The sequence below is a fragment of the Cynoglossus semilaevis genome, chromosome 16, assembly GCF_000523025.1.
Source record: "Cynoglossus semilaevis isolate Cse_v1.0 chromosome 16, Cse_v1.0, whole genome shotgun sequence".
In the NCBI taxonomy this organism is placed as follows: Eukaryota; Metazoa; Chordata; class Actinopteri; order Pleuronectiformes; family Cynoglossidae; genus Cynoglossus; species Cynoglossus semilaevis.
The window spans coordinates 8866664-8893352 of NC_024322.1; the positions used below are offsets into that span (position 1 = coordinate 8866664).

Sequence of the window (26689 nt, forward strand, 5' to 3'; positions counted from 1 at the left end):
TGCTGAAGTTCACATGATCCACTTTAGGTATAAACACAGACAATGTAGGTAGAGTTATGGGTTCGAACCTTTTGGAGTTTTTACTCGTTTATTTTTCTCTCTACCTATCGTTATATCACCTCTTGTATTCCTGTGCTATGCTACCTGAACGAAGAAGGCTCCCTCTAGTGCCTGAGCCAGGTCATCGTGGCTTCTAAGTAGAGCAAGCTGTTGGTTAGCAGTCAGTTCTCCTCTGAGCATCTGGGCTTCCTCCAGTTCCTTCAGCTGCTTACTGAAATAGCGAAAGTAAGAAAAAAATAACCCATAGTTAGTAACTCAGAAAAACAAAGTTATTAACATTGGTTAGGTTATTAAGAAATATGTTAAAGTTATGCAAAATAACTTTATAATTTTGCTCTACAAAGAAAAAAAATGCAAGACGGCACAAAATTAGCTTAAACGTAGCTTATTAGCTAAGTTAGCTAAAAATACTGTTATATAATGTAGCCAATAAGATGACTTATTTTAGTTGGTGATTCAGATAATGTTTTCTACAAGAGCGGCCTCTTCTGTTCAAATTGGACACCAACAGACTGACATGACAAGTGACGCTAAAATCTATAACATTTTGGTATTAAAAATGTACTTTTACCTCCATTTTTTTTAAAGAGTTGCTTTTTGTTTCCTCTGAACAACATTTTTCAAATGTAAAGCGGGGTTGTTTGTCAAAATAGTGCATTGTCGTTTCACAGTAATGTTTAACCAGCCATGACTTGGCTTTTTTAACCCTGAACATGAGTTTGTTCGTGTGTTCCTAAAATAACAGGAAGCTGCTGACACTGCATGTTCTTGTGTCTTTCTCTGTAGGTTGAGGGAAATGGAAAATGGAGTCCTGACATGGCTGGTTAACAAGCAGTAAGGCCACTACGTAGAAGCTTGGTAAGAAGAAACTTATAAGTCATGTATAGCTATTCAAGGTATCTGAACCTATAGCAGGAATTCCAAACTGAATTAATTTAATTATAAACTAAATGTCCCTTAAACAACAATAACTGTAAGTACACCATCTGAACCTATAGCAGGAATTCCAAACTTAATTAATTTAATTTAATTAATTTAATAACTGTAAGTACACCTTATGAATACATTTATTAACCACTAAACAATGTAAGAAATACTGTACGCCATGGGACACATGAAACCATCCAGGTGCTACAATTGTTCTACTGGAATTTAGACATGTGCGTCTTACTGTGTGAACTTATTGTAATGAATATGACATGACAAGGAACCATGCTATGACTGTTTACCAATGCAGGACAAAGTGCAGTATTCTGCAGTAGGACTGACCTGATCTCTGTGATGGCCTTAGCAGCCTGTCCTGGAACATTATCGAAGATATTCACATTGTAGCCTCCACTGACAAACACCATGGACCAGGAGCGCCCGATCAGACCACTAAAACACACACATGCACACACTTCTGTCAACACATAGTCATTTATAATGGTAACTGACATTTCATTAAATGAGGATCAATATTCATTTTATTGTCCATTATGCCCAAATAGTGTGGAGACCTCCAGAGATGGTGTGTGTTATGGAGATACTACACCAAATATGTTAGTAGATAAAGCCAGGGGAAAGAGGAAGATACTGAGAAAATTCGTGATGAACGTAGGCGAGGTGAAAAAATGGGACAGGTCCACGCAAAGGAAGAACTGGCATTTTTGACTTATTGTACATAGAAACAGGTACACACACAATAGTTTTCGTTTCCTCTGCGCGAACACACTACAACTAGGCGGGATTTGAACCAGCGTCAACACGGATAACTTCTTGTACTTTGGGTTGCGTTTTAACTATTGGTTTACAACGTGTGGTTTTCGTTTATACAATCAACATGCACGAAATCATCAAAACAGATCTATCTAAACTGCTTGTGAACAATGAACAACATTGGCGCAAGAAACTTCCTTAAACTCACCTGCCGATTACAGCGATAGTCTGCACGTCAGAGTGACTCATCCTGCATGTATTGAGAACTCAGTTTAGATCCTCAAGCCACCCGTCTACAGTATACTTCAGTCAATGTTTATTTCTTTTAATCACAAACTGTTTCTCCACCCCTGCGGTCACGTTTTTTGGTCCGGCTACCGTGTCAATAAAGGGCCAAAACAACTTCGCGTTTGAATGCACCCTGCCTGAATGATAAAAAGGTTCTAAAAATAACCAGTTACCACCTTAAATGTATTTGTTTTACTTCCAGGTTCATAAAAGACGCAATGTGTAAGTGTAAGTACTGAGACTTGGAATAAATGATACTGTATCCTAGCAACGAGCAACCACAATCTTAGCAAATCACGTTACAGCGAGATAATGATTGAAGCCTAGTTCACCAATTAGAAGCTGGGAAACACGATTGTCCCGCCCCAGCCGCTAGGATCTCTGGGATTGAGTCGGGGAAACGACAACAAATAATTTTGCTTTCCTCACTGATAACGTTGAAAAGTTATCAGTTTTAATTGTACCTTTACTTTGGAATAACAAAAATGGAGAATGTGCATTTAGCTCCGGACGAAGATGATCTTTACTCCGGTTACAACGACTATAATCCCGCATTTGACTCCGAGGTGAGTTTAGTAGCCGTGCTAGTAAAGTAGCTCTAGGTGGAACCAATTAGCTGATACTGCTGATTAAAAGAATTGACTTGTAACGAAAACACAATTATAAACTTGTTGTGCTCTTCAAAGTTTGGTACAAAAATAGGAGTTTGTATTTTATCAACATTTTGTATTCAAAATAAAGAAGGCGTACCTTGTAGTAGCTTTGAAAAAAACCAAAACAACTAAGCAGCTTCTAAGTTTATATTTCTATAAGTAATCTATTTAATGATACACGCATCATTCGAAATTCCATGACGTATTGTGTGGTATTTTATAGTACTATAATAATTTTCCTATAGTGAACTCAATCAAAATGAAAATGTTTTCCTTTCTGTGATGGCTCTGAAAATCAAACATGTACGTAGTATTGTATTACTTTATCAAATTGCAAATAGTTAAATGTCTAGTATAATGTGGATTGTGCCCTTTACATAATCAAAACATTACTACAGGCGTTTTAATTATTATTATTTGATAAAGTTGCAATGTTTTTATAATGTATCCCTTTCTAAGGAGTTGGATAATGATGCAGGATTTCAGCAAGCAGTGAGGACAAGTCATGGAAGAAGACCTCCTGTAAGTAAACATGGGACTGGTTTTATGTATATAAAAAGATGGAAAAAATGATGGAGAATGAGATTACATCTTCATTCAACCATTGTTCAAATGTCCTAATTTTGACAGATGACGGCCAAGTTTCCTGGCACAGCTATTGGAGCTCGTCCTCTTGCTACTTCATTTGGTGTAAGTCTGTAATTTATATATGTATATACTGTATATATGTTTTTAAAACAGAAATTAAATCAGTCTAAAAACACACTCTCTTAACATATATTGCTTTATTTTTAGCCTCGGACTTCTATGACCTCATCAATGGGCAGACCAATGACTGGAGCTGTGCTGGTGGGTGGGACTGACTGATCAGTTGCTTATTGTGTGATGCAAAATAATCTTATTTGTAATAGTTTTTAAGGCATAAAAAGAATTAGTGTCATGCTTCACAAAGCTAAAACACTGATTTTGTGCTGAGAAAATATCAAGTAAGGTGTCCTTATTTGTGACAGGATGGAGCTGCCCGACCCATGACCGCAGTCAGAGCTGCAGGTTACACATCATCACTGACCCGTGGTGAGTTTCCCTTTTCTTTTCTTTAAATTATTTTTTTCTCAATAGTTTAATGTTTTTTGCTTATGAGAACACTTGTAATATTATGATTGTCCATCCTTTCTTACACCTTACTTTTGGAGTTTTGTTTACGTGATTCTTATACACAGGTTATATTAAGAAGAACAACCCAACTATTGATTTTTGTAGTTCAATTAAAAGCAATTACACAAATGCTGATCTATGAAAACAGTAATTCATAGAATTAATAATATTTTTTGCTTTAAGGTTCAACCTTTGACCCTTTGGGTCAGTCCAGAGGCCCTGCTCCTCCTTTGGAATTAAAGACTGAGGATACGTGAGTCACAAAAATAATTCATTCAGATTCTCTGTTTCTTTGAAGAATATTTTAAAACATCAACACACAGAATAGAAAATGAAACTTTTAAGGTCAGATGACATTTTATATTAAAATAATATATATTGTATATTTTTTAAGGAGATATAGAAAGCTTTATGGTTTTGAACAACATCATGTTACACTGTACTTTTGTGTCTTGAAGGCCTGAGGAGAAGATCAAAATCCTGGAAAAAAAAGTAAATGACCTAATAGAAGAGAGTTCCATGGCACAGAGCATGGGAGCCCTGCAGCTGGTCAGTCCCTTGTACTTCCTATGCAGTTATTAGAATATATTAATAGGGATGCACCGAAATGAAAATTATTGGCCGGAACTGAAGACCATAATTTGGGAAACCAAGGTAGAATACCGAAACGCTAAAAGAAATAATTTTGCCAGATGAAAATCGTTAATAAAAGTAAAAGTAAAAGTTAAAATGTATGAGATCCCCAGGTTTATAAGCTCATTACTTAACATTTTGTAGACGGCTCACAAAAGTATTTGCTTATTATGTGATGTGATTTTTTTTCAGGCTCTTGAAAAAGCAAAAGAAGCGGGGAGGAAGGAGAGAGCTCTGGTGAGGCAGAGAGAACAGTCTGGAAATGGAGACCACATCAATTTAGATCTCACTTACTCTGTAAGTAAAGCCAACATACTGTATGTGACTGTGATGCCTAGAAGTGAAACAAACACTCACCTTTAGTTCAAAACAGACAGAAGAAGAAGATGAGAAGGTGAAACTGGATTTTATTTCTGATTTTAAAATTATGACTAAGTACAGAATATCTCTGTTGTCATCAGGTTTTGCTGAACCTGGCCAACCAGTACGAGAACAATGAAATGTACCCAGAGGCTCTGAACAGTTACCAGGTCATAGTAAAGAACAAGATGTTCAGCAATGCAGGTCAGTAGGCTCTTCAGCTTCATTCACAGTGAGTCTGCGCCTCTCAGTGCTGCAGATTAGACCAGGAGACTACTTCATGTAAAAACAAACCCACAGAAATGGAAATACAGAAGCTTCTCCTGTGCTTATCTCCAGGCCGGCTCAAAGTCAACATGGCCAACATCTACTTCCAACAGAAAAACTACCCCAAAGCCATCAAGTTCTACCGCATGGCCCTGGACCAGATCTCCAATGCTCACAAGGAGATGAGGATCAAGATCATGCAGAACATTGGTGTGGTTTTCATACGTATGGGCCAGTATTCAGATGCCATTACGTCCTTCAGTCACATCATGGGCGAGAGCCCCAACATTAAGACTGGCTTCAACCTCATTCTGTGCTACTACGCCATCGGAGACAGAGAGATGATGAAGAAGGCCTTTCAGAACCTCATCTCTGTCCCTCTGGGAATCGATGACGAGGACAAGTACATCCCATCCAACGTGAGTTTGCTTTTTACTAGTGGTCTTTCTGTATGTTTGGTTTTAAACTTACTTTACTTTTTTTACAATTTAATTGTGATGAACATATTTAAGATAAACTTCTAATTTAATCCATCTTTCAGGACGACCCCAGTTCAAACATGGTGGTTGAAGCCATTAAGAACGACAAGCTTCACCAGATGGAGAGAAATCTGTGAGTGCTTGCACTACAAACTACAAATCTCCCTACAGCAACTATGAAAAAAAAATCACTGCACTCTTGTTCCACTCGGTGTACAAAAACACAAGCCCACACTGTTCTTTTTATAATTGTGGTTTGTGTTTCCATTTTTATAATTCCTCTCTCTCCTCTTCCTGTTTATTGTGTGTAGAAAATCCCTGACTGAAAAATACATCATGACGGCTGCCAAGCTCATTGCTCCTGCTATTGAAACTTCATTTGCTGCTGGATTCGACTGGTTTGTCTTGAATGTTTTCACTTTTTTTCCCCTGATTTTGCATTTTTCGAACACTAGAGGGCGACATTAAACTTAAACATCCAGTAACCGTAGTCCTGTGAAAGACTGAATAATATTAAAGATTAGGTTGGTAGTTTTAAGAAATAACTGGAAATACAAAAACATTTGTATTTATGCTCATCTACTGTTTCTGTGAAACACGTTTCAATACAATTCAATAAAAATAACTTAAAAGTAGTTCAGAAAAAGTCGGCAAAACAAACCCTAAACTTAGCCAAAGTATTGCTAAAAGTTAGTCCAGAAAGTGCCACAGGTTAGCAGTACAGCACTCTGGCATTGACAGTACATGTTAGAAAGCAAAACCTCTAAAACTACTGATGATTATATCTTTATAAGACAAAAAATATAATATTAGCAGGAAAATAAAATGTTACATAAAGTTTTAAACTACAGATGTGAACTTAGACCGTTGTGTTTCTTAGGTGTGTGGACATGGTGAAAGGTTCCCAGTATGTTGAACTGGCCAACGATCTGGAGATCAACAAAGCCATCACCTACCTCAGACAGAAGGACTTCAACCAAGTGAGTATGAAGAGCATTATGATGTCATGTTTTGCCATCTTGCTTTATGATATTGCATAGATCAGACTTAACAGTTCTCTGCCAAATAATTAATTACATGAGCAGCTTATCCCTGCTAGAACCTATGACTCTGTGATTAATCTGCCCTCTTTGTTTCTGAACCTTCCAAGTCTGTTGTTGATCTGTGCAGTTATTGTCAGTAGTGTTTGCATACGTGACATTTTTAATGATAATGTTGTTTCAGCAGAGCAGCATCTGTGTCTCGTTGCCACTTCTCATTGCCCTCCATTCTCTCTCTTTTGCTTTTTCCTCATTGCCTTCCCATGTGCATGCTTAAGATTGAGGTATGTGTGCTTTCTGTTTCCATGTTTTAGTGTGTGTTGATTTTGCTTGTGGAATGATGCATGTCTTTTATGAAGAACAGTGCAAAACTCTCCTGGGAATCAGGTGTTTGGTTTTTTTTGGTTTTTTTTTTAGATACATTTCATCTCCAACATCTTTAATATTGCGATATCCATGTGCACCTTTTTTGACTGCCTACAGAAAGTGGTGATAGTGTTAGGTCTGGGTCATGTTTTCCAGGTCTATATATCAAGTCTCTTGCTTGACAACCAAGGTTGATCCTAATTTTACTGCTGAGCTTGTTTGCATTCTGTAACCTTTTGGTTTCTGCCCACACACTGTTTTCTGGCTTTTATATATTATATAAAAATCTATCTGATTTAACCTGTTAATATGGACAAAAGTCATATCATTAGCATATTGTACCCTTTTAAAGAAAGATAGTCTTGCGGATGTACCTTGGTCCGAATGACCGCTAAACTTTATTCCACCACTCAAATAAATTCAATAAATGATCATTTAAATTCATGAAAACATTGTTTTAGAACTGTTTGTAGTGAGTAGTTACCATGGAAATCGTGAAGTGTTACAATAATGGAGTAAAGTACCATGTTTTCCTGATGCATTTTTTTCATCAAATTGAATCAGGCAGTAGAAACCTTGAAAACGTTTGAGAAGAAGGACAGCAGAGTGAAGAGTGCGGCAGCCACCAACCTCTCTTTCCTTTACTTCCTGGTAAGACTCTTGGCTTCTGTCTTTAATAATAGGCTGACTGAAATCGAATCTTTCAACAAATCGATTTGCTTCTGGAATGTTCTGATCTCTTTTCCTTGGCTCCTCATCAGGAGAAGGACTATGACCAGGCTGACCGTTATTCTGATCTGGCCATGAACGCAGACCGCTACAATCCAGCCGCTCTGATCAACAAGGGCAACACGGTGTTTGTCAGACAGGACTACGAGAAGGCAGCAGAGTTCTACAAAGAGGCTCTGAGGAACGACTCCTCCTGCACTGAGGCCCTGTACAACCTCGGTAACACCACTAATGCTGGACCTTCAGTGTTTACTGAGTTATTGCAGCCCTAACATTGACTGACGGTCTTTGTCTCCTCTTTATAAACAGGGCTGTGCTATAAGAAACTCAGCCGTCTGGACGAGGCTCTGGACTGTTTCCTCAAGCTCCATGCTATTCTGAGGAACAGTGCTCAGGTCATGTACCAGCTGGCCCAAATGTATCCTTTGTTAGAAGGTTAACACTAAACTACTAACTTTGTAGTGTGTAGTGTTGCATCACATGATACGAACAGAACTCCGATGTAAGTCGAGGACCCCTGCACAGTGCTTGTTCCCTGGAGCACTACCTTGTACTTCATTTTTTGTTTTGTATTGTTTGGAGATGCCCATTAACAATAATCGATTGAGCTAAAAACATCCCTTTAACCATATCTGTAGTCGTACTGAACTATTGTGTTGGCAGGGTCAAGTAGTTAGAATTGTATTGAAGAAACTAGACCCAGGCTGATGAGAATTTAAAACCTGTGTGACTTTCCACTTCAGTAGCTCTTGGTCCTTGACTCTCTGATCTCAGCTATGAACTCCTGGAGGATCCCCAACAGGCCATTGAGTGGTTGATGCAGGTGATCAGTGTGATCCCCACTGACCCTAAGATACTGGCCAAACTGGGAGAGTTACATGACGCAGAGGGCGACAAGTCCCAGGCGTTTCAGTACTACTATGAGGTAAGAGGACTTCACTTTAACTGAGAGCAGGCAGAGATCAAAGGTCAAAGCCTTTGCACCAGACCTGATGTGATAGACCGTATGTTTATTAAGTCCTTCAGGTATTTTCCGTCTAACATTGATGTGATCGAGTGGCTGGGGGCCTACTACATCGAGACTCAGTTCTGCGAAAAAGCCATTCAGTATTTTGAGAGAGCTACACTCATACAGTAAGTAATCTTTTTTTTTTACAGTTTTGCTTTGAGAAATTTTGCTTAGAGTAGCATCTGCTACAATTACATGCTAACTCAATGTTTTACAACCTGTTTTGGCTTCTGATCCCATTTTGACATCACAAATTTATGGTGACATTATTGAATGTTGAAAATAGTAGTAGCAGTAGTAGTAGTAGTAGCAGTAGTAGTAGTAGTAGCAGTAACAGCTGCCACTTGTGTTGAACTTGATTTATATTCATGAAAGTAAAAGAATACAGTTGTTTAAGGAACGAATATTAATTAGTTAAAAAAAGTAGATTAGACATTCAAAGTGACCCCATGCTGGGTCACAACCCCAAGGTTGAAGAACACTGTAACAACTGCTTCACACAACTGACCTGATGTTGGGACGCAGGTGATAATTGATCAACAAATGTGTCAACAGACCAAATAAAGCTTGTCGAGCTGCCAGTATGGCGTTATAGTCATATAGTGGAAATATAAGAAATGCAGTTTCTACAATAGTTCGTAACAGAAGTTCTTTTTTTTCTCAATTTCTCCAACACAACACTTTAGTGTCATCTGGAAATTGTTTAACTTTTAACTTGAGCACAAGAACAAATTATTTGATTTCCTTTTTCTTCCAACTGGATTCATAAGTGGAACATTTTGCATTCTTGTTTCATTAAATACATGCCTCACTGCAGGATTGTGGGTTTTTTTTTTAACTTTCTGAATGTTTTTTTTTCTTTCAGACCAACACAGGTGAAGTGGCAGCTGATGGTAGCGAGCTGCTACAGAAGGAGTGGTAAGAAAACCAAGTGTTATTTACCTTTTGGTTATTTAGCAGTGTTAAAAAACATCTGATTTAAATAATACGGTTTTACTGACATTATGATCTGTTTAAGTGCAGATGCTTTAATGATTGCTAAGAGGTAATTAATACCATGTTTACTGTTTTTGGGTATTTGGCTAATATTTGACATCTTCTAGCCAACAGCTAATGCCCTGTAATCACACAACAGTTTTATTTTAAGCTTACCTCTGCTGGATTCTAACCCTGATGTCGATCTACCTTCTGGTCTTCATAGGAAACTACCAGAAAGCTTTGGGCACGTATAAAGACATCCACCGCAAGTTTCCAGAGAATGTTGAATGTAATGAATTATCTTTGTTGCACATCTAAATCATCAGAAGTTCAAGAAATGGTTGATCATAATTTTTTTTTCCAGGTCTGCGATTTCTGGTGAGGCTATGCACAGACATAGGCCTGAAGGAAGTCCAGGAATACGCCACCAGACTGAAGAAGGTGGAGAAGATGAAGGAAATCAGAGAACAGGTTTGTCTGCAGTGAATTGTTCAGTCTCACAGGGACCAGATTTAAAATAAATAGAAAACATGGGTGTTATCTTTTAGAATTTGAATTAGTAAAGTAATGTACAATTCGTCCTGTTATCCTTAAATTTAAGCTAAAAAAAATAGATATAAAGTGGCACTAAAATAAAAAAAGTGTCAGGGTTAAAATTGCTAAATGGAGCTATACGATAATTATGAGCCAGAAAACAGTATTGTATTAAATATATTTAATTTTTTCCCCAAAAAACATAAGTATTCACAGCATTGAAAACATCTATCAAACATTATCTATCAGTGACTGTTTTTCTGCCTCTAGAATTAACAGATGTTTTGTGACATCACTGAAGTTGTGAGGAAATTTGAAGTATTTATTGGGGTTTTTTCATAGTAAAACCACAACATTGAAGCGTAATAAAGAAAAACAAAGATGCAAACTTCCACATCTACATCTTCAGATCCAGATCCATAAAACGACTTCTCTAAAATTATTTTATACTAACAATGTGCTCAGAAGACTGAATGGATATGAAAGTCATGCAGCTTCACCGAAATGTCCTGCTAGCTTTTTCTGTCGTATTAAATCTGTTTTGCCATCATTTCCTGGAGTAGAGCACGCTGATGGAAAACATGTACTCGTATTTTGGACATGTGGTGGGTCAGTGGTCACTGTGGCTCCAGAAATGCTGTAAATAGCGTGTGTTTTTTTTCTGTTTGTTTTCATTGAATCAGAACTTGTTGGGAGGAGAACAGCCGTTGAACAGCTGCCTGACGCTGACACACTTCGGTGTGCTGTGTTTTTCACACATCTGATGTGTGTGCAGTTGTTTGGGAGGTTCACTGTCACCTGGAAACACATTTGTAGTTGTTGATTGGTTTTTATTAAAGCCAGTCTGGGTGGTGGCTGCTTTTCCAATGGTGGAAGTGAAACATGCTCCACCTAAATCTCTTCGTGGAAATGTTATTTTTAACTTTTTTTTTTCCCCAGTTCAAGGATATGTATGAAATATTTACTTGGCAAATCATCTTAATCATGATTAATCAAGGTGAACTTTAATTCCTTGGAACAAAAACAGAAAGGAGAATAAGAGCAATCAATCGTGTGTAATTGGTTAAACTTGTTTAAATTTATGACTTATTCAAATTATATAACTAAGTATTAATGTGGAGATGTCAAGAACATTTTAGTCATAACTGCATCTTAACGGTGGCTCGTAAAATGAGTTGTTTTAGCTTAGTATTTTGGGGAATTTTTGCTTCTTTTTTTTTGCAAGTTTATGGTTTTTTACAGAATTTTAACTTTATCTTTGTTAACTTTAATTGTCTTGTGGAGATTTTTTTTAGCATTTTTTTTAACCAAATCTCTTGACTTAAAAATCTGTTCTTTTATTTGTTACTAAAAGTAGATAAAAATCCCCCCAAATAGTTCCCCAATTAACCCTTCACATCCACTGATCTTGAGGGATGGATTTTGAGGTGATTTCCAGAAAGTCTTAAGTCCAATCCCAACATGGACAACAGTCCTATGAACATGTCTGGAGTCAGTCAGTCAGATTTTAGGGGAAGATTCGAATCAACAGAACCGTGTCGCCTCGGTTCTGTGGAGATTTCTTTTCTTCATGGCCAGGAACAGATGAGATTTGGACTTTTTTTTTTTTAAATCACAACCATCTGCTGTTAAATCAGCCTGAGACGCTGCTGGATCAGAAGAACATTTCTGCACCGAGCCAGAGGGTTGACTCATAAATCCCAGTGTTCTCTGAACACTGAACGAGAAGGAAGACAGGTCCAAACACCCACCTCACTGATATAAGTTACTGTCTGCTTGTAATGACTGGGACAACGGTCAGGACCAAAATTATTTAAGGATTATTAAATCCCGTCGTTTTAGGAATGCTGACTCTGTAAATCCATGGTAATTCCCCTCTTAATATTCTGTGGGATTCGACTGCTTTGCTCTCACTCTGTCTAGGGTTAAATGAAAACAAACTGAACAGTAACATTCTATAATGTGACATTTGTATGAATATCCACTTTTATTATGTACATTCATTGATTGTTTTTCTTTTATTTAGGGCTTAGATGCAGATACAACTGAGATACAGGCTCAGCTCAAAAATCTCATTTTCAAAATATGAAAGGTTAATAGTTAGTTTTCTTTCCCTCTTGCAGAGAGTGAAATCAGGGCGAGAGGGCAGCGCCAGAGGTCGCAGAGAAGGCAGAGATGGGAGCGCTGGGAGTGCAGGTAAGTGAAGGTCTTTGATCACTCTCCTGCGGCCCACCCTACCTGAGGACACCTTTGTCCTCTGCTTCGGCTACGGTGTTGGAGTATTGTAGTTTTTCTTCGTTTGTATGCTTCATTCTGATGGTGTATACAGTAGCTTATAAGAGCTGGACCAGAGTATGCAATCCGTTTGCAGGTTTGTTGGAAAGATTTCTATTTTGGGAAGCTGAGTTAAAAGATATTTGAATCTATAAAAATTGTCAGATAACTGCGAAAAGTCCAGAAATAGTTACAGCGCTGGCAACTGGACGCAGTAAATTTTTTTAAGACCACACCCTATTCTAAGCCCCCATTTAGTGATTACTCCAGGGTCAGAGTGTGGACCTCTGTCTCCTCACCTGAAACCATCAGCTCAGACATCACACGCTTCACTTTCCTTTTCCCACTTATTTAAAAGCTCATTTGAGACACATTATCGTGAAAGTCCCTCGACGTCGGAGCCAAGATTCCTGTTTTCTGGGATTTCAATAACAGCATTGCCAAAACCTGAGAAGACAAACCTGCACGGGTATAAAACCGTCACTACAAAGCTACAACACACAAACAGAGCGCAGACCGACTGTCACACTGGAAATCTGGCCCAGCAGCAGATTTTCTCAAATGAGACCCAGACAAAGTAGACGTCTGCCAAAACCCAGTAACAAGCTGCAGCTTTTCCTCTGTCCTACAGCTCGGGGCTTGTCGTCTCCTATAATGAAGTCTAACATACATACTGAACCAGACACCTGTTAATGTCCGACCTTAGACCCTGCCAAGACCTCCATTAGTCCCAGGAGTCCAAACCTGTGAGGTTTTGTACTGTATTGTTCTCCAGATTCTTCTGACCTGAAACAAAACTTTCATGATTTTGACATTTCTTCTCACTTTGTAACTCGATTGCAACTGTGAAACATTGTTTTTTGACAAATTATGAAGATAAAAAGCAGCATGTCGAGATCTTCAACCATCCTCTGACCTAAAACAGTACCACATGGTAGTAAATGACACGGAAACTTTTTTCACACACAAAATGTGTTACGCTTTTTTTTTCACACACAAAATGTGTTACATTTTCAACCATTTGTGATTTTTGTCTTCTTGTAATGATATAATAATAGCTAAATCTACTAAACTATCCTTTTGGACAAATGTAATATTGTTTTGCACTGACATTTTGTTGTCTTTTATCTAAGTTTTGGCAGATTTGGCCAACTTACTGATTAAATTCTGCCCACCTTTTGTCATCAAAGAGCTAACTTAGCTATATTTGGCTAAATATTTTCCTTTCTGCATGGCTTTTAGTCACAAATAGTTATTGTTAATGTTCATATCTGAGTCATATTAAGAGGATAATAATAATTGTATTCTATATAAATTAATATTCATATTTAAATTAGCTATTTAAATTTCTTTTGGTCTAATTTATTCCTTATATGGAAAAATAAATAAATAATTTCTCTGTTTGGCTTAACTTTAAGCTAATGTTTTGGCCATAACGTTTTGTCAACTGATCTATTTTTAACTGATATTTTAGGTTAGATTTTATACTAGTTGCAGTTTTAATTTCTAACACATTTCCAGAACTACAACATTCATCTCCAGCCAAAGACTTTAGAAATAACAGTCTTTGCATGACAAAAATAAAATGGACATAAATGTGGTGACAGTCACATTTAGTTACAAAAATAACATTTCAAAGTATCACAGTTTATTTTCTTCCCGGAGCCTCAGAGTTGGAAGAAATGTTATGAGAACGGAGACGACTTTACGGGCTGTTTGTTTCCTTTTCCTCCATCTGTTTACTTTTCCATCCAACTGTCTATTTTATATCTGTTTTTTTTTCAACCTCTGCGTCCCCTACTCTGGACATTATCTTAATAATTCAGTTTACTGCTGGACTGTAGAGACTGTAAAGAAATGTTTGCGAAGCCTCTGAATTGCTGCACGAAGGAGCGACTCCTGCAGTTTCTCTGCAGTTTCCCAGAGAAAAGGAAAGATAAAGTAGAACTGTTATCTACGCTCTTGCTTAACGGGGCTCAAAATGTGCTAACAGGCAGATGTGATGTTGGCGCGCGGCCAAGTGTCTACTCTGTTGGAACGGACCAAACCTCTTTTAGATATTTGGAGAAAACCTTGAGTACACCTGAGAATTTTCCCTCTTTTCTGTAAACTCTACACGGCTGCAGATACACACTGTGATAAATGTGTGTGAGAACACATACCTCAAGGCGTGTTCCCTCGCGGGGGAATTGTACAAGGAACTGGGAACAGTACCAGGAACTCGATGTTCTTCGTCCACAGGGTTCTGGAGGTGTCAGTACGAGTTTCGAAACTGTCTCTGCCTCAGAGTAAGGACTTTTTAGGAACGATGATTCGCAGCTAATCCCTGTTCCTGATTGGACGAAAATTCAACCCATTTTATTTTCAGTTACTATTTTTAAATCTCAGGCATGAAAAAAAAAAGTTTTTTCAGACATTTTTATGGAACTTACTGTGGTGGAGTCACAAGCAGTGGTTTCAAGTTGTTGTTTCATTAGGTTTCTGTCAATTTGCATTGACTATCGGTCTGTTTTATTGGAATCTGGGGAACAGAGTCACCTTCGCGAAGTAGAAGACAGGAGTGTCAGTTGTTATGACCTCATTCTCACCGTTCAGATAAATGAACTCATTTGTTCTGAGGTTTCACCCATGTTGTTTTTTTTTTTTTTTTTTATTCCGTTCAGGGGGTTTCCAGACTAGACTCACACTGATACTGATCAACGACTCTGTCTGCTGCGCAGGATCATAAAACAAAACCACTGGAAACCCCTTAAATACAATTTATTGCACATCTATCAGTCGAATCCCACTTTTTAATTTTTGTTTTCCATGACTTTCAGTCGTGTTTTCTAAAGCAAAAAAAAACAACAAAAAATGCAGATTCTGTCCAAGAGAGAGTGAAGAAAATTTCTTTTCCAGTCGAGCTCGGACTTTGCCAGCTGTTTGTGAATCCTGGTGTGCGGTGTTTGCGACTGTGTGTGAAGGTGGAACATCAGGCTTCTCCTCTCCTTCGTGTTTGTTCTGCGTTTTTTTGCCGTTGCTCAAGTTCATTTCCAAGGCGACGTGCCGTCCAGATGTGGGCTGCTGCTGTCGCCACCGTCTGTAATCATGTCTGTCCTTCAGCTGGCCACAGCCCTTCGCTAGTGTCCAATCTGAGTCTCCCAACGTAAACAGAGGTTTTTCCTCACGTGCCGTGAAGACAAACATAGGGTGTGACATTGACAGGAATCCGGTTGGATGATATCGACCAGTTAAGGCAGAGACCTGGAACTGGTTTCCTTGTCAGACTTTGGTCTTTATACGAGGTGTCCTCGACTTTCGACAGAGTTCAGTTGGTTATGGCTTTGGTGGGTTTTTTTTTTTTTTACACTCTACAATTGTAAGTAAGCAACTTTTGAAAGAATCTCCTCATGATTTGAGGAAACATCGAGTTACGAGTGCTTAACTGAGCTTTTTTTTTCTTCCACTCAACACCCACACACGCACGTTACTTTACTCATTTTTTTATAAAATATAAAATGTTTTTTATGATTATTTTATATTATCATTATATATGTTTATATCTATGTTTTTGATGTTTAGATGTGGGGAATATAATTTAATAGTATATTTCTGTGGGGCTGGAAATAATTAATTGGTTTTTAGTTATTTTTCAATGGGGAAAATACATTCCTGCCTTTAGATTCTGCATGTTATGATTTTCTTTTGGGTGGTAACAAGCTTAAGATTTGCTCTTTGAATCTTAAACGTCCACAAAACCCTGCAGATGCCAAACTTTAAAACTCCTTAAAACATTTTGCTTTTAGACCAATCATAGCATACCTCCTGAATTCCTGTTGTTGTGTTTATGTCGTACAGACAGCAGCCACAGCAGCAGCAGTGCTAAAGGGGAGCGACTCAGCGCCAAGATGCGATCACTTCCTGCCTCCAACGAGCCCTACGAGACCAGCAGCCCGAAAGAGCTGGGTGAGGGACCGTCACTCAGTCTTTTCAGCTGTCATCAATGACATGAATTTTTAAAGCTTTCATCTCGTAAACCTCATTTGCAGACGCATCCTACGTGGACCCACTGGGACCTCAGATGGAAAGACCAAAGACGGGAGCCAAGAGACGCGTGGAAGAGGACGATTTTGCAGATGAAGAGTTGGGAGACGACCTGCTGCCGGAGTAGCCGCTTCAAAAAAAACGCTCTGCGTCTTAAATATCCATATGACGAAATATCATGAAAACACTTTCGACATAAACGTTTAACTCCTGAACGCTTCAGGTTCCTGCAGCCTACGAGACGTTGGTTCTTCGAGATGACAGCATCTGGACACTCCCCGGAGTTTGATGTTTAGACATCAAAAGAACGGCGTGTGTCTGTGTGAAATGAAGTGACCACAGATCAGAGGAGCTCTGTTTTTGGTTGCCTTCAGGTAAAGTGGGGCGAAGGTTCAGTCTGTGGTTATTAACAACTGACTCTATGTCTAAAACCCAAGGGTGTGGTGGGAAAAAAACCCCAAAAACTAAAGACCTACGATTTATCACCACTGCTTCATTTAATGTATTTCTTACAGAATCTTCTGGAAAACAAGTGATGTTACAGATTTTACTTTTTACAGATGCTTTTTTTATTTTTACCAAACATATTTATTTGTAATATAATACCACGTTTTTCTTATGTGAAACATTTATAATATAAACAATATATATATTATGTCTTTCTCCGTCTTTACTGAACGTTTTGGTAAGATCATTTTCTAATCTTTGTATTATGTCTTTCTCCGTCTTTACTGAAAGTTTTGGTAAGATTTTGTTTCTAACTCAATCACTTTCTAATCTTTATTTAGTCCTTTGCTAACTCACCTTGTGCTAAGATTTTATCTTTTTCATCAGAGAATTTTGCTAATTTTGGGGGGAAAATTTAAGCTGTGTTCATAATTTGTCAACTGCTGCTTTCAGCTAGTGTCCGCTTTAATTTTAGCGCCGTCTAAATATTACATTACATACATTGCAGAATAGTACAAATATATATTTTTTGACATTCTTAAATGACAAATTAAATAATTGTATTGAAAACAGCTAAAAATGAAATGATTATGTACATTGAGTTGCAGGCGTGTGCAGAGTTTGGTCCCCGGACCAGGAGTTGGGACCTCTTCTCTAACAGATAGCCAATCAAACCAAGTAAGATTGAAGAGGATGTGGACTGACTCCTGTCAAGATCTGCTCTAATAAGAACTGAGTAAAGTTTTATGACTGCAGCTAAATTTCTAGGAGGGAAGGTCATCTGTGTTCGCTGCATCAGTCAGAGCTGCTCTGGATCACACTGTTCCTGTTCTTGTTTCCACCCCCTCTCTGCCAGGGGGGAGAATCGGGGAGGACGAGGAGACTCCGAGCTCCTGAGGGTGAGTAAGAACCAACAGGTGTAAAGCTCTCACCTCTGTCGTTCTTTGTCATTTCGGAGACGCTTCTTCTATGGCGACACTTTGTGGGCGTGTGGTGCCAAAATGCTGCGCTGGCTGTGCGCCCGAGCCGCGCTCTGTGCGCCAGGACTGTGGACTGTTCGTCTGCCGCTGGGTTTTACTGCGGTAGAAGTGAGGAGGGAAAGTGACCCGGTCACAGACTCGGCGACATCATCAGCGTTTTTAATATTTATTTACGTCTGAGAGGTAGATCTTCCACGGTGGATGAGTATTTTATCTCCAGAAAACGCACGGAGATGCCGCGTCAGACCCGCCTCCTCCTGCTGCTGCTCCTGTTCCTGATGCTGTTCCTGGACTTCAGCAGCAGCAGCAGCCAGAGAAGGTCATCAGGAACCGGTCGAGTCCGGAAGAAGGCCCGCAGGAACCGCTCCTGCCTGGACCTGCCTGAGGAGATCCTGGAGCAGATGTTCGGCCGCCTGTCTGTGGGGGTGATGAGCGCCTTCCATCACGCGCTGCAGCTGGAGCCGCAGGGGAAAGTGAACATGAGCTGCCCGAACACCGGCCGAACCATGACCCAGACCAGCAGCCGTCTGCCGGTCAACCTGCTCAGTGTCTCCCCCTGGGCCTACAGGTGAGTAATGTCTTGTAATGTCTGGCTACTCACTTAGAACAGCTAAGATATGATAAGATATAAAATAGATTACAAAAAACTGTCTAAAGTGAGCATGCTGCTCCATGTTATGTATGTTTAAAATGCTGGTTAAAAAAAATTAATAACTAAGTAATAACTAAGGAACTTTAAGTAAATACCATATACATGGCCAAAACAAACTACAACAATTTGAAGAAAAGTCTGGTTAAAAAAATGATTGAAATAAATCCCAAATATTTAGGTAATTGTATTAATTAAATTAAAATAAGTAATTCACTTTGCCTAATAATAGACCTGATAACTCAAAATAGTAAAATATTTAGCTTGAATATCCAACTTGAAATACTAATTTACTACAACACAGCTAAATATAAGATAACTGCTCAAATTAAAAAGCTAAAAATTCATAAATTTATTTTAGGAAAAACTATAAAAATATCAAATTAGTCTAAAAAGGTGAACCAAAAAGAGCAGCATATTTGGGGGTTAGAAAAAAAGGCTCTCACAGTGGGGGGGGGAAGCTCTTAAAGATATTTTTTTCTCTTTTAAACAAAGTTAATTTTCTTCTTACTTGTTAATTTATAATGAATACATTTTAGAGAAACATTTTGATATACATCACCAGCCTTAGAGAAAAACCAACCAATGCCCCTGTGTTTGATTTAAGGATCTCCTATGACCCGACCCGTTACCCCCGTCACATCCCTGAGGCCTACTGTCTGTGTAAAGGCTGCCTGCTGGGATCCTACGGTCAGGAGAGTGAACACTTCCGCAGCACTCCGGTCTACGCTCCCTCCGTCATCCTGAAGAGGACCGGCTCCTGCGTCGCAGGTCGACACTCCTACACCGAGATCTACGTGTCCGTGGCCGTGGGCTGCACCTGCGTCCCCCTCCTGGACAAGGAGAGGGACGCGCGCAGAAGCAACCAGAGTCTGGACAGAACCCAGACCAAAGCTGGACACACGAGGACTGTGAGAAAGAAGGTGTAGAGGAAGCTTTTCTACATGGGAGTCAGGTCAGACTGTGGCCTTACTACCAGTGGGAGAGCAGAGCCTAATAATAATAATAATAATGCTGACTAGAGTTGACATTTACAAAGAGGATCAGACGATGACAGTTTCAACTCTGTTGGAACAAGATTACAGTATTTTCTTCTTCAGAAGAGTCAAAGACTAATATGTGTTTTGGAAAATAAATGTAGCTGTTGTTCAAAAAATGGAGATGAAAACCTTGTTTATTTTTCAGTGACAGAAGCAAAAAGATTAAAAAGCAAACTTAAGTTAACAAAGACTTACGCCAAGAACTCCTGTGTCAACATGCAGCGGTTATATGCTGCCCCCTGCTGGCGTAAATAAAGACTACCGGTAAGTCATACAACAGACACAGCAGACACAAAATATATATTTTAAGTAAAGTATATATTTTTTTAAATCTTGATCAAATACTGTAGTAACCGACCAGTGAATGCCTCACAGCTCTGTGTTTTCTCTGTCCGTGACAGACTTCTGTGTTTGTGTAAAGGATCTACAAACATTCCCGTTAGTCAGAACCAGTTCTGGGATGTTATGAAAGGAGCAGGTTGAATCAGATTTTCTTTGAAAGTGTGTACTTAACTTCACTAACACCTGTGTTGTTCTTGCGTCATCAGAAAAGTCCAAACATGAGTCAGAGGACAGTCCTACAGCAGTTTGGATGGATAGTTAACAAAGCAGCGGAACTCGTTAGACAGGTTTCTGTTGTGTTTGGGATGAAAGCTGCACTTCCTCACATCCAGAAGTTCTTTGGCCAAATTCTCCATCACTTCACCTGCAGGGAAAAACCACACACAAACTGCTGTGAAGATGTTTTTTTGGTAAGAATCATCCTGCTGTTTCACAGTGAAGGCGATATATGTCGGCTGTAATCAGAGGGTTTCTGTGACGCTCAGCTCCTCTCACCTGTGCACAGCAGAACTTTGCCTTTACTCAAGTATTTGATGGTTAGGGCAACTTTGGCCAGACACTCCTCAGACAGATAAGGAGGGTCTGCAAGAACCACGTCAAAGCTCTGCTCAGGCACCGACGACGACAGAGCCAGCGGCTCCGAGTAGTCGTAGAAGATGAAGTCGTCTCCGTAGGCGGCGAAGCGACGGTCGTACTCCAAAATGACTGCCGTTACTAGATGTGATCCATCCACCACGCCCTGCTTCAGCTTCTGGTACACACTTGGCGCGCTCACACAGGCGATCCTGAGAAACACACCAAAGATGACAGCCTTTGATTGGTTCAGACACGTGTGACTTACGTGGACCACGTGCTGATATTTACCTCCAGGTAAACATAGCAGTATTTTTGATCCAACTTAAACTATTATCCTGTCATGTTATTTTACTATTGTGATTCTTAAAAAGGTCATTTAATAGACTTAACGAATTAAGGATTTAAATATGGGTTTAGCTTCATATTTATATACCTCCATAGTTGTATACGTTAAAATAACTAAATTATATTGGGATCGTTTTGTTTTTTGTGTGTGCTTTGTTTTACCTTCCTCCTTCTCCAGCCTCTCGTATGACCTCCTCAGCTAACCGTGTCGCTGTTTCATCAGTGTACCAGAACTGACTCATCTTCTGGACACACACACAGACAGAAGTGGAATTCATTTTTTATGTATTTTATAACAAAAACCCCTTAAATTGATTTAGTTTGTCAGAAATAGACTGTTTTTATTGTCACTACGAAGAGAAGAGTGACTCACCCAGTCCTCCGCCACTGCTCCCACAGCAAACACGTCTGTGGAACCAGGCTCCTGCTCGGTCCTGGTCCTGGTCTCATTGTAAAATTCCTCCAGAGCAGCCAAAGTGTGAGCTGACAATGTAGGAACATCGTCGTCATCATCACTGCCACTCATTTCTGGTGGAGCAGAGAACACCTAAAGGTTATAGACATAATGTTTCCGTCCTATGTCACTAATTTACCTTTTGTTTGGATATTGTATGCGGCTTTAAGACTTTATCTTTCAATTTAACTATAAGAAATAGGATGAATACATTGAGTTTTACCTCGTCAAAACTTCGCAAATCAGTCAAAAACGCGGATAATTCCTTACACTCTAATCTAAAATAGAAACTAAATAAAACAGTCGATTTAGACTCGGGTACACTTTCCTCAAATCAAATCAATCTACCAGAAGAGGTTCAGAAATCCTGCTCAACAAATTCTGAAACTTGGAAACACGCTTCAGTGTCGCAAGATGATGACGTAGTGACAGCGGGCGTGTCCAACGTGGATTGATACCAACACACAAATGACACAAAACATGCTGCCAAGTGAATAACTTGTGCCAAAACAAAAACAAACAACACATCATATCTTGTCCTAATATTACCAGAAACAAGCAATCTTACTGTCGTTGAGTCCCAGAAATACCGCAAAATGCAAGTTTAGAGAAAGGAAGAGAGAGAGCTATATTTGGGGAATCCTTCTTACTTGTTCTTACAGATAGAGGCAAACAATGAGGTGCTGCTTCGTTTCTTGGCCATTTTTGTAACATTTGCACACATTTGATGCGATCAGTATTTGCAGCATAATTCAGTAAAAGAGTTGCTGGAATTTCCCTTTAGCTGCACTGACAATAGTGTTCAGTGATCGTGTGTAGGTACTCGTTGACAAACTAATGAGCTGTCACATGGTAGATCGTAGCTGCCGCTTGTGATTGGATAACGAGGCGGAGCCGTGCTGTTTAAAAGCGGAAGGAAGTAGTTCTACTTCCGGGGGCGGTGGTAGTTGCAAAATGGAGCTGCTTGAAGGCACAGAGCAAAAAACTTTGTTGTTTTTTTTTTGTTTTGTTTTTTACGACGGTACGTATTTCCATCTCTGGTTCTCTTCACATTGGCGATTAACCCGTCATGTGAAGGACCAGTATTCCGAACCGAGTGGGGCAGCCGGTTAGCCTGCTAAACAGTAGCCTGTTTGAGCCTCTTGATTTGTACGTTCAAACTTCTGACTGCACGTATTGCTTAAGGCAGCGTGTTGTTCAATTGTACGTGATAGCGCTTTATTCGGCCTCTAAATAGCCGCACGAACACCGTCTCGTTTGACTGGTCCAAACATTTTGGCCACGTGTTAGTGAAGCAGCGGCCTGTTCTGCGGAGACGTTTGCTTCAAAGTGGTACTTGCTCTTTGTAGTGAATTGTAACGAGGAGACATCCACGAAGAAGACGGCGCATTATTATTGAGGGTACGAATTTACACGTTTTCATTCTTTCATTATTTAAGTACATATATGGAATTAAGTAAAGCCCTTCAGGTGTAGCAGCAGACCACCAACGCCATCACCTGGGCCGGTGGACTTCACGACGCCAAGAAGTCCGAAGCGTCTGGTTTCTGTTACGTGAAGGACATCGTCCTGGACATTTTTGAGCTACTCTTGTAAGAAACATTTCAAGAATTTTTTTTTTATTTATTTTTTGTTACCGGAAATGACACTCTTCACCAGCAATTATAATGTTTCCAGGACATCGTGGGGCTGGAAAGGGCAAATACTACTCAGTGAATTACCCACAAAGCCATCTTTAAACCGGTAAGTGTTTAAGCATTTTTCCCCCCAATGTCTTTTAGGCCTCAGGAAGTTTGAATGATGACCTTTAACAGTGCTTTTTTTTTTTTGCTTTTTTTTTAAGTTTGAGCCCATTACCAAAGAATAACCTGAGGAGGAGGTCCAAGAATGCTGCCAACCAAGGGACAAGGAAGCAGAAGAGGAGTAACCTGTGGGTGATTGACTGCAGCCAGAAGTGGAATTGCATTTACTTTCTTTATTTGTATGGAATCTTGAATTTATTTCATTTTGTTTCAGGCCAAAAGGTTTAATGAAGTTCATCCACTCCTGATGATGGGACCTTTGAATCCTGTGGTAGACGGAAGTAGCGTTGTGAGTATGTGATCTGTCAGTTTGTACCTGAAGTGTTAAAGGTAAGAGTTGCTGTTGTAATTTGACTTTTTTATTTTTTTTATTTTAAGTTTGAGCCCATGACCAAAGAATAGCCTGAGGAGGAGGTCCAAGAATGCTGCTAACCAAGGGACAAGGAAGCAGAAGAGGAGTAACCTGTGGGTGATTGACTACAGCCAGAAGTGGTATTGCATTTACTTTCTTTATTACTTTCTTTATTTCTATGTACGGAATCTTGAATTTATTTCATTTTGTTTCAGGCCAAAAGGTTTAATGAAGTTCATCCACTCCTGATGATGGGACCTCTGAATCCTGTGGTAGACAGAAGTAGCGTTGTGAGTTTGTACCTGAAGTGTGAAGGTAAGAGTTGGTGTTGTAATTTGACTTTTTTTTTTTTTGTGTATCTATGGACTTTGATTGAATGCATGTTTTGCAAATGTGAAGTGTTTTGCTATTAAAAGAATCAAAAGTTGTTGTTCTGCTGTTTATTGTGAAAGTATTCTGGTTGGTTTTTTAACTTACTGCATTTTACAACTTTAGTTTTTTTATGTAACTACAATTTTTTATGTAACTACAAAAAACTAAAAAAAAAAAAAAAAAAAAAAAAAAAAATTTTTTTTTTTTTAAAAAATATAACTACTAGTATAACCCTTGACTTTGTCTTTGCCTTTGACTTTGACTTTGACAATGCATGCCCTATAGCGCAATGAGAAAACCCATTCATATTCTTCATTTTTTGGCTCAATATCTTGAAATGAATGCACAATATAGGCAATTTTTTTATTTTTATTGAAGGTTTCAAATACAGCATACAAATTACACAATGATTGCACTATATAACCAGGAAGAAAAGGAACAATAAGGCTAATACACTATAAAAAGCAAAAAAAAAAAAAGAACAAAAGCTGAAAAATATATATACTAAGTAAAAAAAAAAACTAAGTTAAAAAAATTAAAATCTGTTACAATAGCAAGCAAATTACACAATGAATGCACTACACAACTAAGTTAAAAATGAAATGTAAAGCTAAAAAAAATATATACTAAGTACAAAAAAGTGAACTAAAAAAAAACTAAGTCAGGAAAAACTTAATAGCAATCAACTTGCACAATTCAGTAAAACACTTACAAGTCCAACAAGCGATCTGCTTCAAATAAAGTTGCTGTGTTAGTCTTCGTCTTCTCCTCCATGGCATCTGTTAATGAAAAAAGCAGAGGAGGTGCAATGAATGGAATGACAAGAACGAGCTGGAATAACAATCAAAAGCTGTGTTGGTCTCATTTACCTCTTGCCATAAGGGTAGAAAGCCACAGTTGATGGGACCAAAATGACCTTTGACTCCTGCCAAACTCCTCCTCATACACAGTGTGGAAGAACCTGCAGATTAGAAGAACACAGCATTGTGCCACATGTTAACACAAACAGGTTTTCCTTAAAAGCAGCTACAAAGTAGGTTTGAGGTCACTGTTGATCTGCTAGGGTACACATTGGAGAAATGGCTGTCAACATTCAAAAGTAACAAAACCATAACAGCCAATTCATTTCAAACTGGACCACTTATTTCTCCTAAAATGTACTTCACTTACTCAAAAGTCAATTTAAGAATATGTCATACATGAACGACGAGTACAAAACTTAAGAGGAAAATAACTCTTTTCTTTATTCGCCTTCAAAACTCTTCTCTGGGTGTTCTCCTTGATGGCCAGCAGGTGTCATTCTGATACTAACATTTTTCAACAACTGTTATCACATCAATCATTTAGACTCAAATGGCACAGAACTACCATCACATAAGAGTTCTTACCTTGGCGGTGTTGTCTTTGAGGCACTGATGAACACATTTTCCTTTCACCCACCGGTCTCGCCGTCCCACATTTTGGGTGTCCCCTGAGAAGAGTCAGTTAGGGAACATAGCATGTATCATGGCAGCAATTCATGAGCGTACGCTAGGGTCAACTGTGTCATTTTCATCTCAGAGAGCTTACGACAAATTTTCAAATTTGTATAAAAAGAGAGTATTTGTATAAAGGGGAAAATTAACAACAGTATATATTACATAAAGTCGGAAAATCAACAATTGGAGCTTCTCCACCAGGACCACAACTGCTACTATAACGACGTCTACTAATTCCAATGTTGGCTACACTTTTAACATATGGGGGCTTAAGTTTTAGCTTTTGGTTTTTCAAACATTTACCTTTTCCGGACGATCCATCCGCTGTTTAGTGAGTGTTTACAGAGAAGAAAACGCTAGACCGCAGCACTAAACACACGGTAGCAGGTTAATTTACCTACAAAAAAAAGTTTATCGACAAAAAACTAACGCACCAGTGTCCATAAAAAGGCTGAACATCACATAAAACTGCTTCATTATGCAGTTTAAACGTAAAAAAGGTAGTTTGTGTCAAGTTAGCTTGCCTCCCGTGACATCTAAACGCACTCGACGTCGACGACAAAATGTTTGAGAAACGAGAGCACGCCTTTCCAGGATAATTTGAAACCTCTGGCTACGCATGCGCGAACCGGGGAGAGGAAATGACGTAGGTTTAATTACGTTTAACGTAAATGAGTTTGTAGCTCTGTGTGTACAAATAAATAAAAATGAAAATGAAAAATAAATAAAGAGAATTTTCTTAATAACATTTTAGATATTCAATCACATCCATCCACTAGGTAGTAGGTTTCAGGTGCAAATTCTATATATTGAATTTTTAATTTGCATGTAATTAACTCCGTGACATAAACAACACAAATTAAACTACTATATTCATTCAGCCTCCATCTTGGACCGGACACATACCAGCACTATAATAAAGAGGAATAAATAGTATATATTATTTACATATAAATATAAAATATATTAATTATATTATAAGAATTTGTACATATTTCGAGTGCACATATATACTTTATTTCTTAAATACGTATTGTATCATATATATTAGTTATACCTATATAGATTAGTATCATTAATTATATAATAGGAATAAAGCGGATGGGGTGTGATGTTCTGTCATGTCTCACTTGACACAGAACAAGTAAGAAGGATTCCCTAAAGATAACTCTCTATCTCTAAAGCTGCATTTTGAGGCATTTCTGTGAATTTGTTTTGCAAAGGTAAGACTATGTTCTTGTTTGTTTTTGGTAATATTTTGACACCGTTAGATATGATGTTTTTGGAGTTTTAAGCACAAAATATT

General features: G+C 38.7%; 4 protein-coding genes and 2 long non-coding RNA genes across 13 annotated transcripts in view; 3 read left to right on the forward strand and 3 right to left on the reverse strand.

Moving 5' to 3' along the window:
* The window catches only part of cryl1 (crystallin, lambda 1), a 15541-nt gene extending 13399 nt beyond the window's left edge, over positions 1-2142 (reverse strand). The window contains exons 1-3 of the mRNA XM_008328448.3: positions 1967-2142; positions 1330-1437; positions 145-271 (exon numbers count right to left, since the gene is read on the reverse strand). Of these exons, the coding sequence (XP_008326670.1) occupies positions 145-271; positions 1330-1437; positions 1967-2007 (276 nt within the window). The 5' untranslated portion in view covers positions 2008-2142. The remainder of the gene's footprint in view (positions 1-144; positions 272-1329; positions 1438-1966) is intronic.
* ift88 (intraflagellar transport 88 homolog) lies at positions 325-16688 on the forward strand. 3 transcript variants are annotated; one of them, XM_025063604.1, is made up of 25 exons: positions 325-918; positions 3159-3221; positions 3330-3389; positions 3495-3548; positions 3710-3773; positions 4038-4107; positions 4313-4403; positions 4680-4784; positions 4949-5051; positions 5187-5533; positions 5656-5726; positions 5905-5991; positions 6474-6573; positions 6912-6917; positions 7564-7650; positions 7761-7947; positions 8038-8146; positions 8503-8653; positions 8747-8862; positions 9603-9655; positions 9939-10004; positions 10080-10186; positions 12373-12445; positions 16361-16468; positions 16552-16688. In XM_025063604.1, the coding sequence occupies exons 3-25, from the start codon at positions 3330-3332 to the stop codon at positions 16671-16673; spliced, it is 2337 nt and encodes a 778-aa protein (XP_024919372.1). In that variant the 5' UTR covers positions 325-918; positions 3159-3221; the 3' UTR covers positions 16674-16688. The 3 variants fall into 3 exon arrangements, with proteins under 3 accessions (XP_024919372.1, XP_008326671.1, XP_008326672.1); XM_008328449.3 differs by lacking the exon at positions 325-918 and adding an exon at positions 2293-2612; XM_008328450.3 differs by lacking the exons at positions 325-918; positions 6912-6917 and adding an exon at positions 2532-2612.
* Positions 16689-17300: 612 nt separating this feature from the next.
* il17d (interleukin 17d) lies at positions 17301-20347 on the forward strand. Of its 2 annotated transcripts, none has more exons than XM_025063830.1 (3): positions 17301-17671; positions 17750-18541; positions 19230-20347. In XM_025063830.1, exons 2-3 carry the CDS (start codon positions 18207-18209, stop codon positions 19549-19551), a joined length of 657 nt encoding a protein of 218 aa, XP_024919598.1. In that variant the 5' UTR covers positions 17301-17671; positions 17750-18206; the 3' UTR covers positions 19552-20347. The 2 variants fall into 2 exon arrangements, with proteins under 2 accessions (XP_024919598.1, XP_016895650.1); XM_017040161.2 differs by having other exon boundaries at positions 17762-18541.
* eef1akmt1 (EEF1A lysine methyltransferase 1) lies at positions 19984-22185 on the reverse strand. Of its 4 annotated transcripts, none has more exons than XM_025063828.1 (5): positions 22030-22185; positions 21299-21453; positions 21088-21167; positions 20500-20789; positions 19984-20368 (listed from the first exon to the last, which is right to left on the reverse strand). In XM_025063828.1, exons 1-5 carry the CDS (start codon positions 22091-22093, stop codon positions 20241-20243), a joined length of 717 nt encoding a protein of 238 aa, XP_024919596.1. In that variant the 5' UTR covers positions 22094-22185; the 3' UTR covers positions 19984-20240. The 4 variants fall into 4 exon arrangements, with proteins under 4 accessions (XP_024919596.1, XP_008326664.1, XP_024919597.1 ...); XM_008328442.3 differs by having other exon boundaries at positions 21088-21170; positions 22030-22181; XM_025063829.1 differs by lacking the exon at positions 22030-22185 and adding an exon at positions 21708-21843 and having other exon boundaries at positions 21088-21170.
* A 106-nt stretch (positions 22186-22291) lies between these two features.
* On the forward strand, positions 22292-23960 carry LOC103391955 (uncharacterized). Of its 2 annotated transcripts, XR_003052199.1 has the most exons (7): positions 22292-22780; positions 22850-22971; positions 23057-23122; positions 23223-23309; positions 23396-23470; positions 23560-23673; positions 23749-23960. It is a non-coding gene; the product is annotated as an uncharacterized LOC103391955 (long non-coding RNA). The 2 variants fall into 2 exon arrangements; XR_003052198.1 differs by having other exon boundaries at positions 22293-22971.
* Positions 23961-24127: 167 nt separating this feature from the next.
* LOC103391952 (uncharacterized) lies at positions 24128-26248 on the reverse strand. The gene is made up of 4 exons (XR_522847.3): positions 25687-26248; positions 25294-25376; positions 24775-24866; positions 24128-24684 (listed from the first exon to the last, which is right to left on the reverse strand). It is a non-coding gene; the product is annotated as an uncharacterized LOC103391952 (long non-coding RNA).
* Between the last annotated feature and the right edge of the window lie 441 nt (positions 26249-26689).

Coding starts and splice junctions, on each gene's coding strand:
- ift88 (XM_008328449.3), top strand. CDS start 2,532: ATGGAGAATGTGCATTTAGCTCCGGACGAAGATGATCTTTACTCCGGT. Junction 4,404..4,679: donor GCATGGGAGCCCTGCAGCTG/GTCAGTCCCTTG, acceptor ATTTTTTTTCAG/GCTCTTGAAAAAGCAAAAGA. Junction 8,654..8,746: donor CGTTTCAGTACTACTATGAG/GTAAGAGGACTT, acceptor ATGTTTATTAAG/TCCTTCAGGTATTTTCCGTC.
- il17d (XM_025063830.1), top strand. CDS start 18,207: ATGCCGCGTCAGACCCGCCTCCTCCTGCTGCTGCTCCTGTTCCTGATG. Junction 18,542..19,229: donor GTCTCCCCCTGGGCCTACAG/GTGAGTAATGTC, acceptor GTTTGATTTAAG/GATCTCCTATGACCCGACCC.
- eef1akmt1 (XM_008328442.3), bottom strand. CDS start 22,093: ATGTTACAAAAATGGCCAAGAAACGAAGCAGCACCTCATTGTTTGCCT. Junction 21,454..22,029: donor GCCTCTATCTGTAAGAACAA/GTAAGAAGGATT, acceptor CTGCTCCACCAG/AAATGAGTGGCAGTGATGAT. Junction 20,369..20,499: donor CAAAGTTCTGCTGTGCACAG/GTGAGAGGAGCT, acceptor TTTTCCCTGCAG/GTGAAGTGATGGAGAATTTG.